Source organism: Blastomyces dermatitidis (assembly GCF_000003525.1).
Source record: "Blastomyces dermatitidis ER-3 genomic scaffold supercont1.2, whole genome shotgun sequence".
Classification (NCBI taxonomy): Eukaryota; Fungi; Ascomycota; class Eurotiomycetes; order Onygenales; family Ajellomycetaceae; genus Blastomyces; species Blastomyces dermatitidis.
The window spans coordinates 5,315,368-5,327,426 of record NW_025544775.1 but is presented as its reverse complement, the minus strand read 5'-3'; the positions used below and the strand labels follow the sequence as shown (position 1 = coordinate 5,327,426).

At 47.5% G+C, this 12,059-nt stretch overlaps 5 protein-coding genes across 5 annotated transcripts; 3 read left to right on the top strand and 2 right to left on the bottom strand.

The window, feature by feature from the left end:
* Positions 1–1,262: 1,262 nt before the first annotated feature.
* BDCG_01966 (uncharacterized protein) lies at positions 1,263–2,541 on the top strand (the record flags this gene model as incomplete). The annotated part of the gene is made up of 4 exons (XM_045417516.1): positions 1,263–1,432; positions 1,486–1,865; positions 2,294–2,404; positions 2,518–2,541. Coding segments are annotated over 4 exons (663 nt in total). The 3' UTR covers positions 2,520–2,541.
* Positions 2,542–3,127: 586 nt separating this feature from the next.
* Positions 3,128–4,526, top strand: BDCG_01965 (nuclear pore complex protein SonA). Its single transcript, XM_045417515.1, has 2 exons — positions 3,128–3,545; positions 3,615–4,526. The coding sequence occupies exons 1-2, from the start codon at positions 3,291–3,293 to the stop codon at positions 4,446–4,448; spliced, it is 1,089 nt and encodes a 362-aa protein (XP_045274303.1). The 5' UTR covers positions 3,128–3,290; the 3' UTR covers positions 4,449–4,526.
* Positions 4,527–5,743: 1,217 nt separating this feature from the next.
* BDCG_01964 (methionyl-tRNA synthetase) lies at positions 5,744–7,710 on the bottom strand (the record flags this gene model as incomplete). The annotated part of the gene is made up of 2 exons (XM_045417514.1): positions 5,744–7,513; positions 7,540–7,710. 2 exons carry the CDS (start codon positions 7,708–7,710, stop codon positions 5,744–5,746), a joined length of 1,941 nt encoding a protein of 646 aa, XP_045274302.1.
* Positions 7,711–7,785: 75 nt separating this feature from the next.
* BDCG_01963 (uncharacterized protein) lies at positions 7,786–10,880 on the top strand. The gene has a single exon (XM_045417513.1). The coding sequence runs from the start codon at positions 7,988–7,990 to the stop codon at positions 8,669–8,671; it is 684 nt and encodes a 227-aa protein (XP_045274301.1). The 5' UTR covers positions 7,786–7,987; the 3' UTR covers positions 8,672–10,880.
* BDCG_01962 (MYG1 protein) lies at positions 8,933–10,776 on the bottom strand. The gene is made up of 2 exons (XM_045417512.1): positions 10,537–10,776; positions 8,933–10,449 (listed from the first exon to the last, which is right to left on the bottom strand). Exons 1-2 carry the CDS (start codon positions 10,623–10,625, stop codon positions 9,423–9,425), a joined length of 1,116 nt encoding a protein of 371 aa, XP_045274300.1. The 5' UTR covers positions 10,626–10,776; the 3' UTR covers positions 8,933–9,422.
* Positions 10,881–12,059: the final 1,179 nt, after the last annotated feature.

Below are 12,059 nucleotides of genomic sequence, written 5' to 3'. Positions count from 1 at the left end.
TATATTTGATTTTCCACACAGTGATCTTGATATCATATGCTATCTTGACCTTCACAGTGACTTCTTCTGAACACTCAGGTTTCAGAGATTCTTCTAGTTCAGAGAAGATATCAGGTTTATTAAGATTGATAAAGTCTGATATCTTCTTATTCTTTGCATATTCTAGCATACACTTGTATCAAAGTTTCCAATCTTCAGAAACACTAAGGTGAACTATCACACTAGATATTGTCTTATCTGTCATATCAGTTATATTGAATGAATTGAGGAATCAGTTCAAGTATTTGTGAATATGATCAGAATTCAGAGTGTATATCAGTTGAGTATTTCAGAACATATATGAGTGAGAATCTATTATCTCAGTTCAAATGATAGTTATCAGTTTGAATGAGGATGAGAATCAGGTATGATATAACAGTCAAGTTGATCAGACTGTATATGAATGAGAATCAATCATCTCAGTTCAAATGATTGTTGTTAAATTTGAATGAGAATTGAGATTGATGTATTGCGCTTCTCTTCAGATGCTGCTTACTGGGCTCATAACTGTCGGATTGAGTGTCATGAATGAATATGTTGAAGACATATGAATCTTATCTGTATCAAGATCTGCTTGTTATATTATCCGTACACTATCTAATATATCTATTTCATACAAAAGATGGAGCTATTTATAGTAAAATATATGTGCGAGCCAAGAGAGCTAGCATAAGCGAGTATTAGATGAGCATTGTAGTAAGCTGATGATGATGAGAAATATTGTAGTAATACGATGTTGGTGGCGTTCAGTAGTGTATAACCTCTTTTTCCTGACAATGTGCTCCTCCGTACGGAGTACAGTAGAACTTACTCTGGCCCTCTAGCCTCTTTGCAGAATGATGTAAGATTTGCAGGTCATCCTTGTAAACTTCTGTGAGAAAGTGATCTGAAGAAACAGCTTCCCAAGAATCAAGATATGAAGAAATTAAGTAACATGTAACATTAGTGTCTTCTTCTTCTTCTTCTTCTTCTTTGACAACTAGATGTACGGAGTATATAGTGCGAGACTAAAGATTGTATGGCCGGTTTCAAGGTCAGATTAAGGTTGAGCCGCCGCCGCCTCGGGTCTAGTGTGTTCGGATGCGGTCTAGCGTAAGTCAGCCTGATGCGGTTTGGCGCCAATCCTAGATGTTAGAAGCATCGGATTTCCATCAGCGCTTATCTTTCTGAGTTCTCTGCACCTCGATACCAAATGACTGCTCATAACTTGATGCTTTCAAGTGATGGATATCGAAACAGTGGTTGCTCTGCTCACTAAGGTAGAGATACCGAACGAACAGCCGCGTCAATCTGAGTTTACTTTTGACTACTCCATATCCTCGGCGCCATCTCAAACGTACTGGTCTCTAAATCGTGTGGGGAAGTCATTGAGGTGGGACTACAGCAGCAGACGGTCGGTGGTATATACACTTTCGTTATTGCTTCAAACGAAGTGATTCCAAACAGCACTCTTGAATATGCTCGGGATCTTGTTGCAGACTTGCAGAGCCTTGGCAGCCACTTTTCAGACCTCCGGAAAGGTGTAGCGGAGGATGTGGATGACAATATTCAAGCCAGCAATACAAGCGTTTCCGAAGGTGAGCTTGAGAGAGAATCATCGCCATGTATGGACGAGAACAGATTTCCCATTCATCTTCAAACCATGGTCGCTACCTTCCGGGCCAAAATCTGTCTGTTCGCCCTCCCTAAACAACATCTTCAGAAGCCGTGGGGTGCAACGACAAGAGGACAAGCCTTTGTGGATTTCGTTGGGACGTTGCCTAGCAGCTCGCAACACAGAGAACTACAGATCATAAGAAGATATCTACTTCATTATTCGCTGGATGGTACGCTTATTCCAGATACATCCGCACCAGTTACCCGAGGCAGAAATTGAACCTTTCGTGGATGGAATGACCCATATTGGCGCAGTGGTGGACGAATTACTTAAGAAGATCAAAGCTTGGACTCCTGAAATTTTCCGATCATTACCCTCCTTCATGCTCCGTAAACTCTTTCTGGATCCTATTCTTTCCTATTGTTGTCATTCAAGTACTAACTGCATCTGTCAGGTTTCCCTCTGGAGAAATTCTTGAAGAAAATGGCAATCCACTTCGAATTCAATCGATACGTTATTGAAATACGCCTACTCACCGCAACTATACAGGGGTAATTTGAAACGGGGCTGAAATTCGTATTTTGACATTGAAAAATACTCCTAGAAACATTTCCCTTCCTGATTCTCACCACGCATGAGATTTCCCGCACATATTAGCGAGCAATGGAGAAGCCTCGCTACTAGACGACCTTTCGGAGGTGGAGAGCCCGGGGTTCACGCTTCGGAAACGCTTTGATGGGAAGCAGAATATTACATGTGCTATACACTGTGAGTGCTTGCTAGCGCTTCATCTAGTCCGCGGAAGCCGATTAGGTGCTCAAGCGATTCCGTACATCGGCGTTTCCAAGCCATCCTGCCTTGCTTGCTGAGAGTTTCTAAAGAGTCTTCGCAGTGCTGGATAAGTCTTTTACGCCAGGGGCTCACATGCCAAAGCATGATTCCCTTGGAAGTACCCGGATCTCGAGATTGAACAAGCGGGATTGTCTCTAGAGAAGAAATCGAATATTTTTAACTCTCTTCTTTCAAGTTTGTCCGGTGTCTATATAGAACGCTTGCAGATTGGAGAGCGCAACCGAAGACTTTCTGCTAGTTCAACCAAAGGAGTTTCCGGATGACTCATAGACCGTGTCTATTGACGGATGTAAATTTTAATATTATTAACACTTATTGTATTTGTCGTTGGAGTGTTCCTAGTTAGTTGTTACTGCTACTTACTACTGTTACTATTATTAGTTACTCCTAGTATATATATCCTTAGCTATTATTAGAGCCATCTTAGCTATTGGTTTTCCACACTGTCTACAACTCCTCACAAATCATCCCTCGTTCAGGGCTCGGGGTTGTTGGTTGGTGCCGGAGAAAGAATTGAAGCCGGGTTCTGCCCTGGAGAGTTTTGCAGGCAGAAGCCAGGCGCAGTGTTTGTCTTGTTTGCAGCCAATATCACCAAGCTTCGACCTCGCCTGCAGCAAAAGCAGCAAATAAGTAATAAATTGCTAACTAGACAGCGCCAAACCCCAGCACTCTTCTTCAACGAAGGCCCCGTTCTTGATACCCGCTGAGAAAGTTGCTAGTTACTTTAATTTTCAGTCTGCTTAAATATAATTTCAACAGATGCAATAGTCCTGGCGTTGGAATCGCTAGAAGTCTCCTCGCCATGGCTCTTTTCGGCTCCACAACCACCAGCACCGCGACGGCCAACACCGCCGGCGACCTCTCGAAAGATGTCGCCCTCACCTCTCCCCCCGAAGATAGCGTCTCACATCTTGCGTTTTCATCAGTGAGCGATCATCTCGCCGTAGCGTCATGGGACAAGAAGGTCCGCATATACGAAATCAACGAGCAGGGTCAGAGTGAAGGGAAGGCGATTTTTGAACATGAAGCTCCCGTCTTGAGCTGCTGCTGGGCTCCGGTACGTAGTTCGAAATATGAAATATATTCATAAAGATAGAACCCATGCTAACCATTTTACACCACCCAGGATGGTACCAAAGTCGTTGGCGCTGGCGTCGATAAAGCCGCCCGCATGCTGGACCTACAAGCAAATGCCACAACCCCCGTTCAAGTCGCCGCCCATGACGCCCCGATCAGATGTTGCGCTATGATACCCAATCCAGGCAACTCTGCCCAATCCCTCCTCATAACAGGCTCATGGGACAAGACCGTTAAATTCTGGGACCTGCGCCAGTCGACACCGATCGGCACGCTCGAATGCCAGGAGCGCGTCTACACCATGGACGTGAAAAACAAGCTCCTCGTCATCGGCACTGCAGACCGCTACATCAACATCGTCAACCTCGACCAGCCCACCAAGTTCTACAAAACCATGCAGTCGCCGCTGAAATACCAGACGCGCGTCGTCAGCTGCTTCTCGGACGCCACAGGCTTCGCCGCCGGCTCCATCGAGGGCCGCTGCGCCATCCAGTACGTCGAGGATAAGGACTCCAGCTCCAATTTCAGCTTCAAATGCCACCGCGAGACCCCGCCGAATACGCGCGACGTTAGTAATGTCTATGCGGTCAATTCGATTGCGTTCCACCCCGTGCACGGCACGTTTAGCACGGCGGGTAGTGATGGGACGTTTCACTTCTGGGATAAGGATGCCAAGCATCGGCTGAAGGGGTATCCGTCGGTGGGCGGGACTATTTCCAGCTCCGCGTTTAATAAAACGGGGAATATTTTTGCGTATGCGGTTAGTTATGATTGGAGTAAAGGGTATACGAATAATACGCCGCAGACACCGAATAAGGTCATGATGCACCCTGTCATTCCGGATGAGGTTAGACCACGTCCCGGCGCGAGGCGAACGAGATGATATGGTTAGTTTTTGGCTTCTTTTTTCTTTTTCTTTTTCTTTTTCTTTTTCTTTTTTTTTTTTCTTATATATTTTATTTACGAAGAATAAAACAGAAATGAAAAACATTTTAAATATATTTTTCAAAACGGTCCCCCGCGCCGAGAGCTTTTTAGTGAGAGGGGAGGCTGTTCTACCCCTTTCTACCCCTTTGCCCTCCTCCCCACAACCACACCCCCAAGTCTCGACGTAGATAAATGCAAAATCTTGTGTGTGTGTGAGGGCGAACACATGGGACGCGGGTCAAACATTCCGTCCGTACGGCAACGTAGGGTGGGATAGGAATTTTTCTTTTCACCTGCGAGAAGAGGCTCCCGTATATACTCTACACCTGCCCACCCAAAACCTTCCCCTTAGCCAAAGGTACTTGGGAGGGATGCGACGATAAGCTTCGTTTTGTTATTTGTCCCATACACAGATATGTTGTCAACGAAAGAAGGAGGGGGGGGAAGTAGGGAAGGGCGTCATTGCTATCTCGGAGCAAGTCAGAGGAACCAGGGGAACAACAGGGAAATCGAGAGATCTTTTTTTTTTTTTTTTTTTTTTTTTTTTTTTTCTTGGTTGGGATCATGTTGTTCACGCCGGGCTCTTTTTATTTTATTTTACCCCTTCAATTTTGTTCAATTCCCAATCATCATCATTTAGCTAGATAGATAGTTGTTTCGTGATACCTCCCTTTTCTTTTGATGGCTATTATTTATTTATTCATTGTTCAAACTGCAGGACACTGGGGCGAAAAAAAGAGCTCGATCACCACCCCCGGCTAGGTAAATAAGAGGCCGAACCATTCCACGTTGTAGTCAACACAAAAAAATTTCCCCCTCCCCTTTTATATTTTCTAATGCCCTCCTTTTGGCTGATTTACAGAGTAAGTACGTAACGTTACCTTCTTGCACTATGTCATCTTCTCTTCAACGATACTACTGCCGCGCTCCCTTACCTTGCTCATAATGGCAGTTAACTTCTTAATAGGAGAGAACGAGGAAGAGTAAAATAATGGAAAAGTCTGATCTTTGCTTAAATATAACTAACTAGCACAGGTGAAGACACAAACATCAAGCAGAAAACGATTGCCATGCAACAGCCAAGGTAAAACATATCGCAATAGAAAGAACAATGACATGATCAGATAGTCTTGGGGAGCGGAAAAACCCGAAATGATCATAAAATCGCAAATACATTTAACAAACACCCCATACTACCTTTAAAACAAGTAGAGTAGAAAAAAACAAAACATCTAGTTTTATTTCAAAGTCTCAAGAATTGGAAATAGTAGTCTGCGCAACTCCATCTGCCAGCTTCTCAACAGCAGCAGCCTCACCACCACCACCACCCTGCTCCTTATCCTTATTCTTATTCTTCTTCTCCTTCTTCTTCGCCTTTGTCGCCGCCTTCTTCGCCAACGCCTTCGCAGCCTCCTCTTCCTTCTTCAACCTCTCCGCCTGCGACCCCCCGAACATTTCACGCCACTCATCCGCCTTCTTCGGATCGATCTGTGAAAACAAATACTTCGCCTTCCCAATCTTATGGCCCGGTTTGATCAGCTCGGGTTCCCACCCTTCGTCTTTCAGGTCGTCGAGCGATGGGATATTCGTGAAGGGCACGTTGAGCTGTTCGAGAATCGATGCCGAGGTCGCTGGCAGGTACGGGCTGAAGATACTGGAGATAAGGTAGATGAGGTTGACGACGATGCCGACGACGGCGGCCGCGCGCTCGGGCTCGTTGGCTATCAGGGAGTTATCGAGCTTGTTGGACTGGATCAGGCCGTTGCCGGCTTCGACGATCTTCATGGCTGTCCCGACGCCGGAGCGTAGGTGCACGCTTTCCATCTCCGTGATGTACTGGCGGAGTAAGGTGGTGATTTCCTCCAGGGCGGGTTTGAAGGGTTCCGTGACGGTGAAGTCGGGGACGATGGAGTTGTAGGCTTTCGGGCTTGCGACCAGCTTGACCATGCGGTTGACCAGGTTTCCCAGCTTTGCGAGAAGTTCGCTGTTGTTGGCATCGACGAAAGAGCGCCATTCGAACTGTGTATCGCCAGTTTCTGGCCGGTTCTTTAACAGGTAGTAGCGCCAGACGTCTGCTGGAACGCCTGTTTCCTGTGCGTTGTCACCGAAGACGCCGATGCCGCGGGACTTGCTGAACTTGCCGTTCTCGTAGTTTAAGTATTCGGTTGTGCTAAGGTGGTGGAGCTTGGTCCATTTATCCCTGGTTCCAATTTGGGTGCCTGGGAAGATGACGCTGTGGAATGGCACGTTATCTTTGCCGAGAAACTGGTACAGTTGGACATTGTCCGGATCTCGCCACCAGAGCTCCCAGTCTGGTGTGTAGTTTGCAGTGATGGAGGGGTATCCGATACATGCCTCGAACCAGACGTAGAGGACCTTCTTCTCATATCCTTCAAGGGGGACCGGGACGCCCCATTTCACATCCCTGGTGATACAACGATCCTTCAGGCCCTCTTTTAACCATGACTCAGTAATCACGCGGCTGTTTTTAGGCCAGTCTCCCTTTTCTATGGCAGGATGAACCCATGCTTCGATCTCCGGTTGCAGCTTATCAAGCATGAGGTAGATGTGCCTCGTATTGCGGAGGACAGGAGTGGCTCCGTCAAGCTTGCAGCGGGGATTTTTCAGTTCAAAGGGATCCAAAAGGTTCCCGCATTTATCGCATTGGTCTCCCCTCGCGTCGTTATACGCGCAGCGTGGGCATTCGCCCTCGACGTAGCGGTCCGCGAGGAACGAGTCATGTTTCTCACAGAAGGGGTGTTCGGCGGTCTTTTCTGTTAGGAACCCATTCTCATACAGCCTCTTGAAGATCTCCTGAGAAATTTCCGTGTGTTGAGCCGTCGGTGTGCGGCCAAAGACATCAAAACCAATCTCAAACCACTCGTAGACCTCCCGGTGGAGTTTGTTGTATTTTGCACAGAGTTCCTCGGGTGTCACACCTTCCTCCAGCGCCTTGGTTTCTGTTGTTGTGCCGTACTCATCGGTACCACAGACGTATAGCGTAGGTCTGCCGCATGCCTTCTGGTATCTGTGGGGATATTAGTTACCTTTTTTGCTTTAATATAGGGGAGGGCCACATAACTTGCGAATACATCTGCGCTGAGGACAGAGCCGACAATGTTGCCCAGATGGGGAACGTTGTTTACGTAGGGAAGAGCGCTTGTGATGAGGATATTCCTCTCACCCTTCTTGGGGAGGATCTTTTGTTCCGTCGTCATGATGCGCGTTATTTGCTGGTGGTTGTGTTGGTTGGAAAGAAAGATTTTGGCGGGGTAGAAAATATTTGTGACAAAGAGTTTGAGTCATTTCTGCGCTGACTTGATTCTTCCCCTCACCAACTGAACTGTGACTCCAACCCGCATCTTCGACGACGCCCTTCTTGTGACCACGGCAACGTTACGATTCCTACAGTTTCTGAGCAGCATATGTAACATATATAGCATATACATACAGCTGTTGTCACTTGCCATTGCTTCCTCTTATACGACTTGGACAATGGATCACGACCTGCTTGACAGCCTCCTGGACCTGGAGGGGGGGTTCTACAAGGAGGGCTACGACCTGGGAGCCACGGACGGCGCCCGGTCTGGCTACAGCGAAGGCAGTGTATTCGCCGTGGAGAAGGGCTTCGAGAAGTTCCAGGAAATAGGCAGGCTATACGGCAAAGCTATCGTCTGGGCCAAAAGATTACCAGGAGACCACGGCTTCCTGAACCTACCATCCACTTCAACCGCTACATCTCCACAAGATACCTCTGCCAAATCATCTTCTTCCTCCCCCTCGAAAGCACAGGGTCCTAATCGCGAGAACGATAAGGTAGATATCCTCAATTTGGGCACTACCCATACTCCCGCCACTCCTTTGCCCGCCTTACCCCCATTACCCCGCAACTCCCGTCTAGAGAAACATATCGCCAGCCTCCTCTCTCTCGTCGACCCGCTCGCGCTCTCCATGGAAAACTCCGAAGATGCCGTTGAGGATTTTGACGAACGGTTGAAAAAAGCCGTGGCGAAGGTGAAATTGATAGAGAGGATCCTGGGCGAACAGAATACCGTTGATGGTGGCTCGTCCGTTACCAACAATAAAAATAATAGCCGGGAAGGAAGCCGCCCTGTTGATGGGGATAGTATTGAGGATTTTGGGACGTTGCCGGCAAGGATGCAGCAGATTAAGGATTGAAATTGTGGCTCAGATTCATGAATTGGATCGGTCCCTTCCTTTCTTCTCTTAATTTGGGAAAAGGAGAGCTATTAACTGAGATGAAGCGTAGGAATTCCTTCAGACACAAGGAAGGGATGGACTCTGTGCTTATGTCGGGGCGGGTCTGAAAATAGAAGGCCAGAATGCCTCAGTCCAGTCCTGTAGAGAGCCCGCCCGGGGGGGGGGGGGGGGGGTTCTCATGGGCCATTCAACATTCAACCATTTATTTAAGAGCTCTTCCACGGAATGTTGGCCTTGGCCCGCCTAGCTAGCGGGGGAGGAAACCCGACAGTATTAGTTCCCTCCTTTTGCTACATCTTAGTTATGGCTACGGTTGTTATTTAACGGAGACAAGTCGATGTGGTACGGCTTCCGCATCAAGCGCATCGCCAGCGGGCGACTCCAGTTTGGGTGCTGACAGGGGTTAGTTATGACACAAGGGCTAATGGCCCGAGGATGGAAATATAACGGGTCTATGATATTTTGATTTGGCTTGTTGGCGCAGGAATTACTGGAGAGTTATATATACAGTTTGAACATAACCGAATCCCCCTTTCCTTTCTTAACTCCGAGAATACGTCTTGAGAAATACCACAACTATGTACCCATCGGCAGCGCAATAACCCTAATATTATTATCCCTACTCATATTTTCCATAACACAAAGCATAAATAACACAAAATGGATTCCCACACAAGCAAAACAAAACACATCCCCCAGTCTTCACATCTTACCCCAAACTCCTAACCGCCATCGCAAACGCGCCCTCCCTCGTCGCATGCCCCCCAATAAACCCATTCGCATGCACAAATACCGCACCAGGAGGTACCACCACACTCGCCTCCTCACTCGCCAACACTCTATCCAGATCCTCATCCCTAACCCCACACCACGCCTCCGGCAACGGCTTCCTGGACTCAAAACTCACATCCGTGACCGGTACACACTGCACGCGCCACTTGGCCTCCGGCGCCGTTGACTCCGGGTACAGCACGTAATACACCTGTCTCAAAAGATCCGCACCAGCCTCTGCCGCCGCGGCCGCGGCCGCCGCCTCCTCCAGCGCAAACAAATGCTCCTTCCACGGAACCCCCGCAGTGGGCAACACCAGTATCTGCCCAGAGGCATGTGTGTCAAAGCGCGCCTTGTACGCCTCGCTCACCGTCGCGCGCGCAGGGAGCCATGAGCTACTCGCAACACGCAGTTTGCGCAGGAACGCGCCGCCGATGAACCTACTCGCGTTCTCGAAGAGGGCGTCTTCGTCCTGCGGCTCTGCCGCGGTGGGGTCTGGATGGTTCAGATCGCCCACGAGGGCGCCGAGATTGATGCCGCCGTCGCGGAAGCGTTTCTGCACGCCGGCCGCGGCGAGGGCGGCGCTATCGTAGACGGAGATGCCGTTGTCGTTCGCGTCGAGCGCCTCGATGAAGTCTGTGTATAGCTTTTCGTACAGGGTGGCTACGTCGGGGTGGTCGACGGGGAGGGCGGTGTGTTGGGCTATGATGGCTTTGCCGAAGTGGAGGTAGATGAGGCCGGCGGAGGAGAGCTTTGTGGTATGTTGCGGGAAAGTAGTTGTGAAGGATCGCTGGTGGTGGTCGTAGCGGTTGCGGGCGGGGTCGTATTCGCCGCCGACGTCGACGACGGTGTGGCAGGTGGCTAGGAGGGAGGGGTCGCGGGTACGGATGAGGGGGGAGGAGGTGTAGGTTGGTAGGAGGCGGAGGAGGTAGACGGCTAGGGCTTCATCGGCGTGGAAGTGGCCGCTGGAGAAATGGGTTGAAGTTAGTTAAAACTATATAGAACTTAACTGCGTTTTTGGCGCATGTAGTTCGGGAATGTTGGGACGATACTTGTGAGTGCCGATTGTGGGAGGGGAGGTCCTGAGCCTCTTTGCGGCGGTTTCTTCGGCCATTCTGAACAAGGAACGTAAACAGAGCATACAACAGAGGCCGCGGATAATTGTCTGGTTAATGTTGTACGCAGGATGAAAGTAGTTCGCAGCTTCAATATCTATCTTGAGACTGACAAGATTCCAATGATGAATTGGCGGGCGGGGAAGTTTTGACTTGGCCGGATTGGGGCAAGGCTAGGGCTTAGGGCTAGTTAGCTTACAGCGTAATCTACGCAGTTGTTAGTAACTAGTTAACGTTACTCCCTACAGCGTAATCTATCTCTCTCCCTTTTTGACGTTATGGTAGTTCGCCTCTGGTTATAGAGCTACTACTGTGTATGTAATAATAATGATTAATGGATATCAGGGAGGGTCAGATGGAAAGACTATCGGATATGGAGCTGGACAATTGTCTCTTTGCCTACACAGTGGTTTAGAAAACAAGCGGTGATACAAGTAGTTTTACGTCCCATGATGGAGCTAAAATTGTGCCTCGTAAATCTGGTAGAGCCGTCGGCAAAATATCTTCTTGTTTACTCTGTAGGCTGGGTTGCCTATTACTGTAGCAGACAAGCCCGGTGGAAAGAACAGATCGAAATAGAAATGAAGGGAGAAATTTTTCTTTTCAAGCTTATTTGTCTCGACTCAAAAAGGGCGAGCAATAAATCTCAAGGATTGATCCGAACCAATGGCCGTTGGTCCTGGTTCCAAACGATACACCCTTTTATTTATTTATTTATTTATTTATTTATATATTTATTTTTATTTTTTTGGAATTTAATGGATAGCAAAACTCACCTCGCAAGCCTCCAAGCTCAGCATATGAAAACAGGTAGGTAGGTAGTATGAGATCCGATCTTCTTCCAAAAATGGTCAACGGTTCCCCCCAATATATATATATATATATATGGCTTTATATAGCTTTCAGAGCAGCCTTCAGCCGATGGATGATGGGTGGTTCATTTTGAGCAAGTGAGCAGGGATGATATTTTCGGGATCAAACAATTTGATAAATAAATATAAATATAAATGTGTTCTGATGGCTCTGGAGCAAATATCTCATGCATTTAGCGAGTTGTTTTGTTTTCCTTTAGTTATATTAGTTATTTAAATACTCCACGCGATCGCACCAATCGACAAAGCCAAAAAAAAAAAAAAAAAAAAAAAAAAATTATCTGTACTCTGACTTTTAGTGGAGACATATACTTAATAAGATAGCAAAAAAAAAAAAAAGGAGGAGGGGATCGGGGAGGGTTTTTCCCCCCGGGAAAAATATCACAAATTTTTTGTTTTTCGCAATTTTCACAAAGAAAAAGAGGGGGTGTAAAAAAATTCGGTGTCGCCGGATATTTCCAAAAAAATTTTATTTTAAAAACCCCCCCCTCTCCAATTTTAAAATCTTCCCCAATTTCCAAATTTGGGGGGGGGAACCCAACTCCCCACAACTCAACCACCGGGGGGGCAAAAAAAAAAAAAAATTTT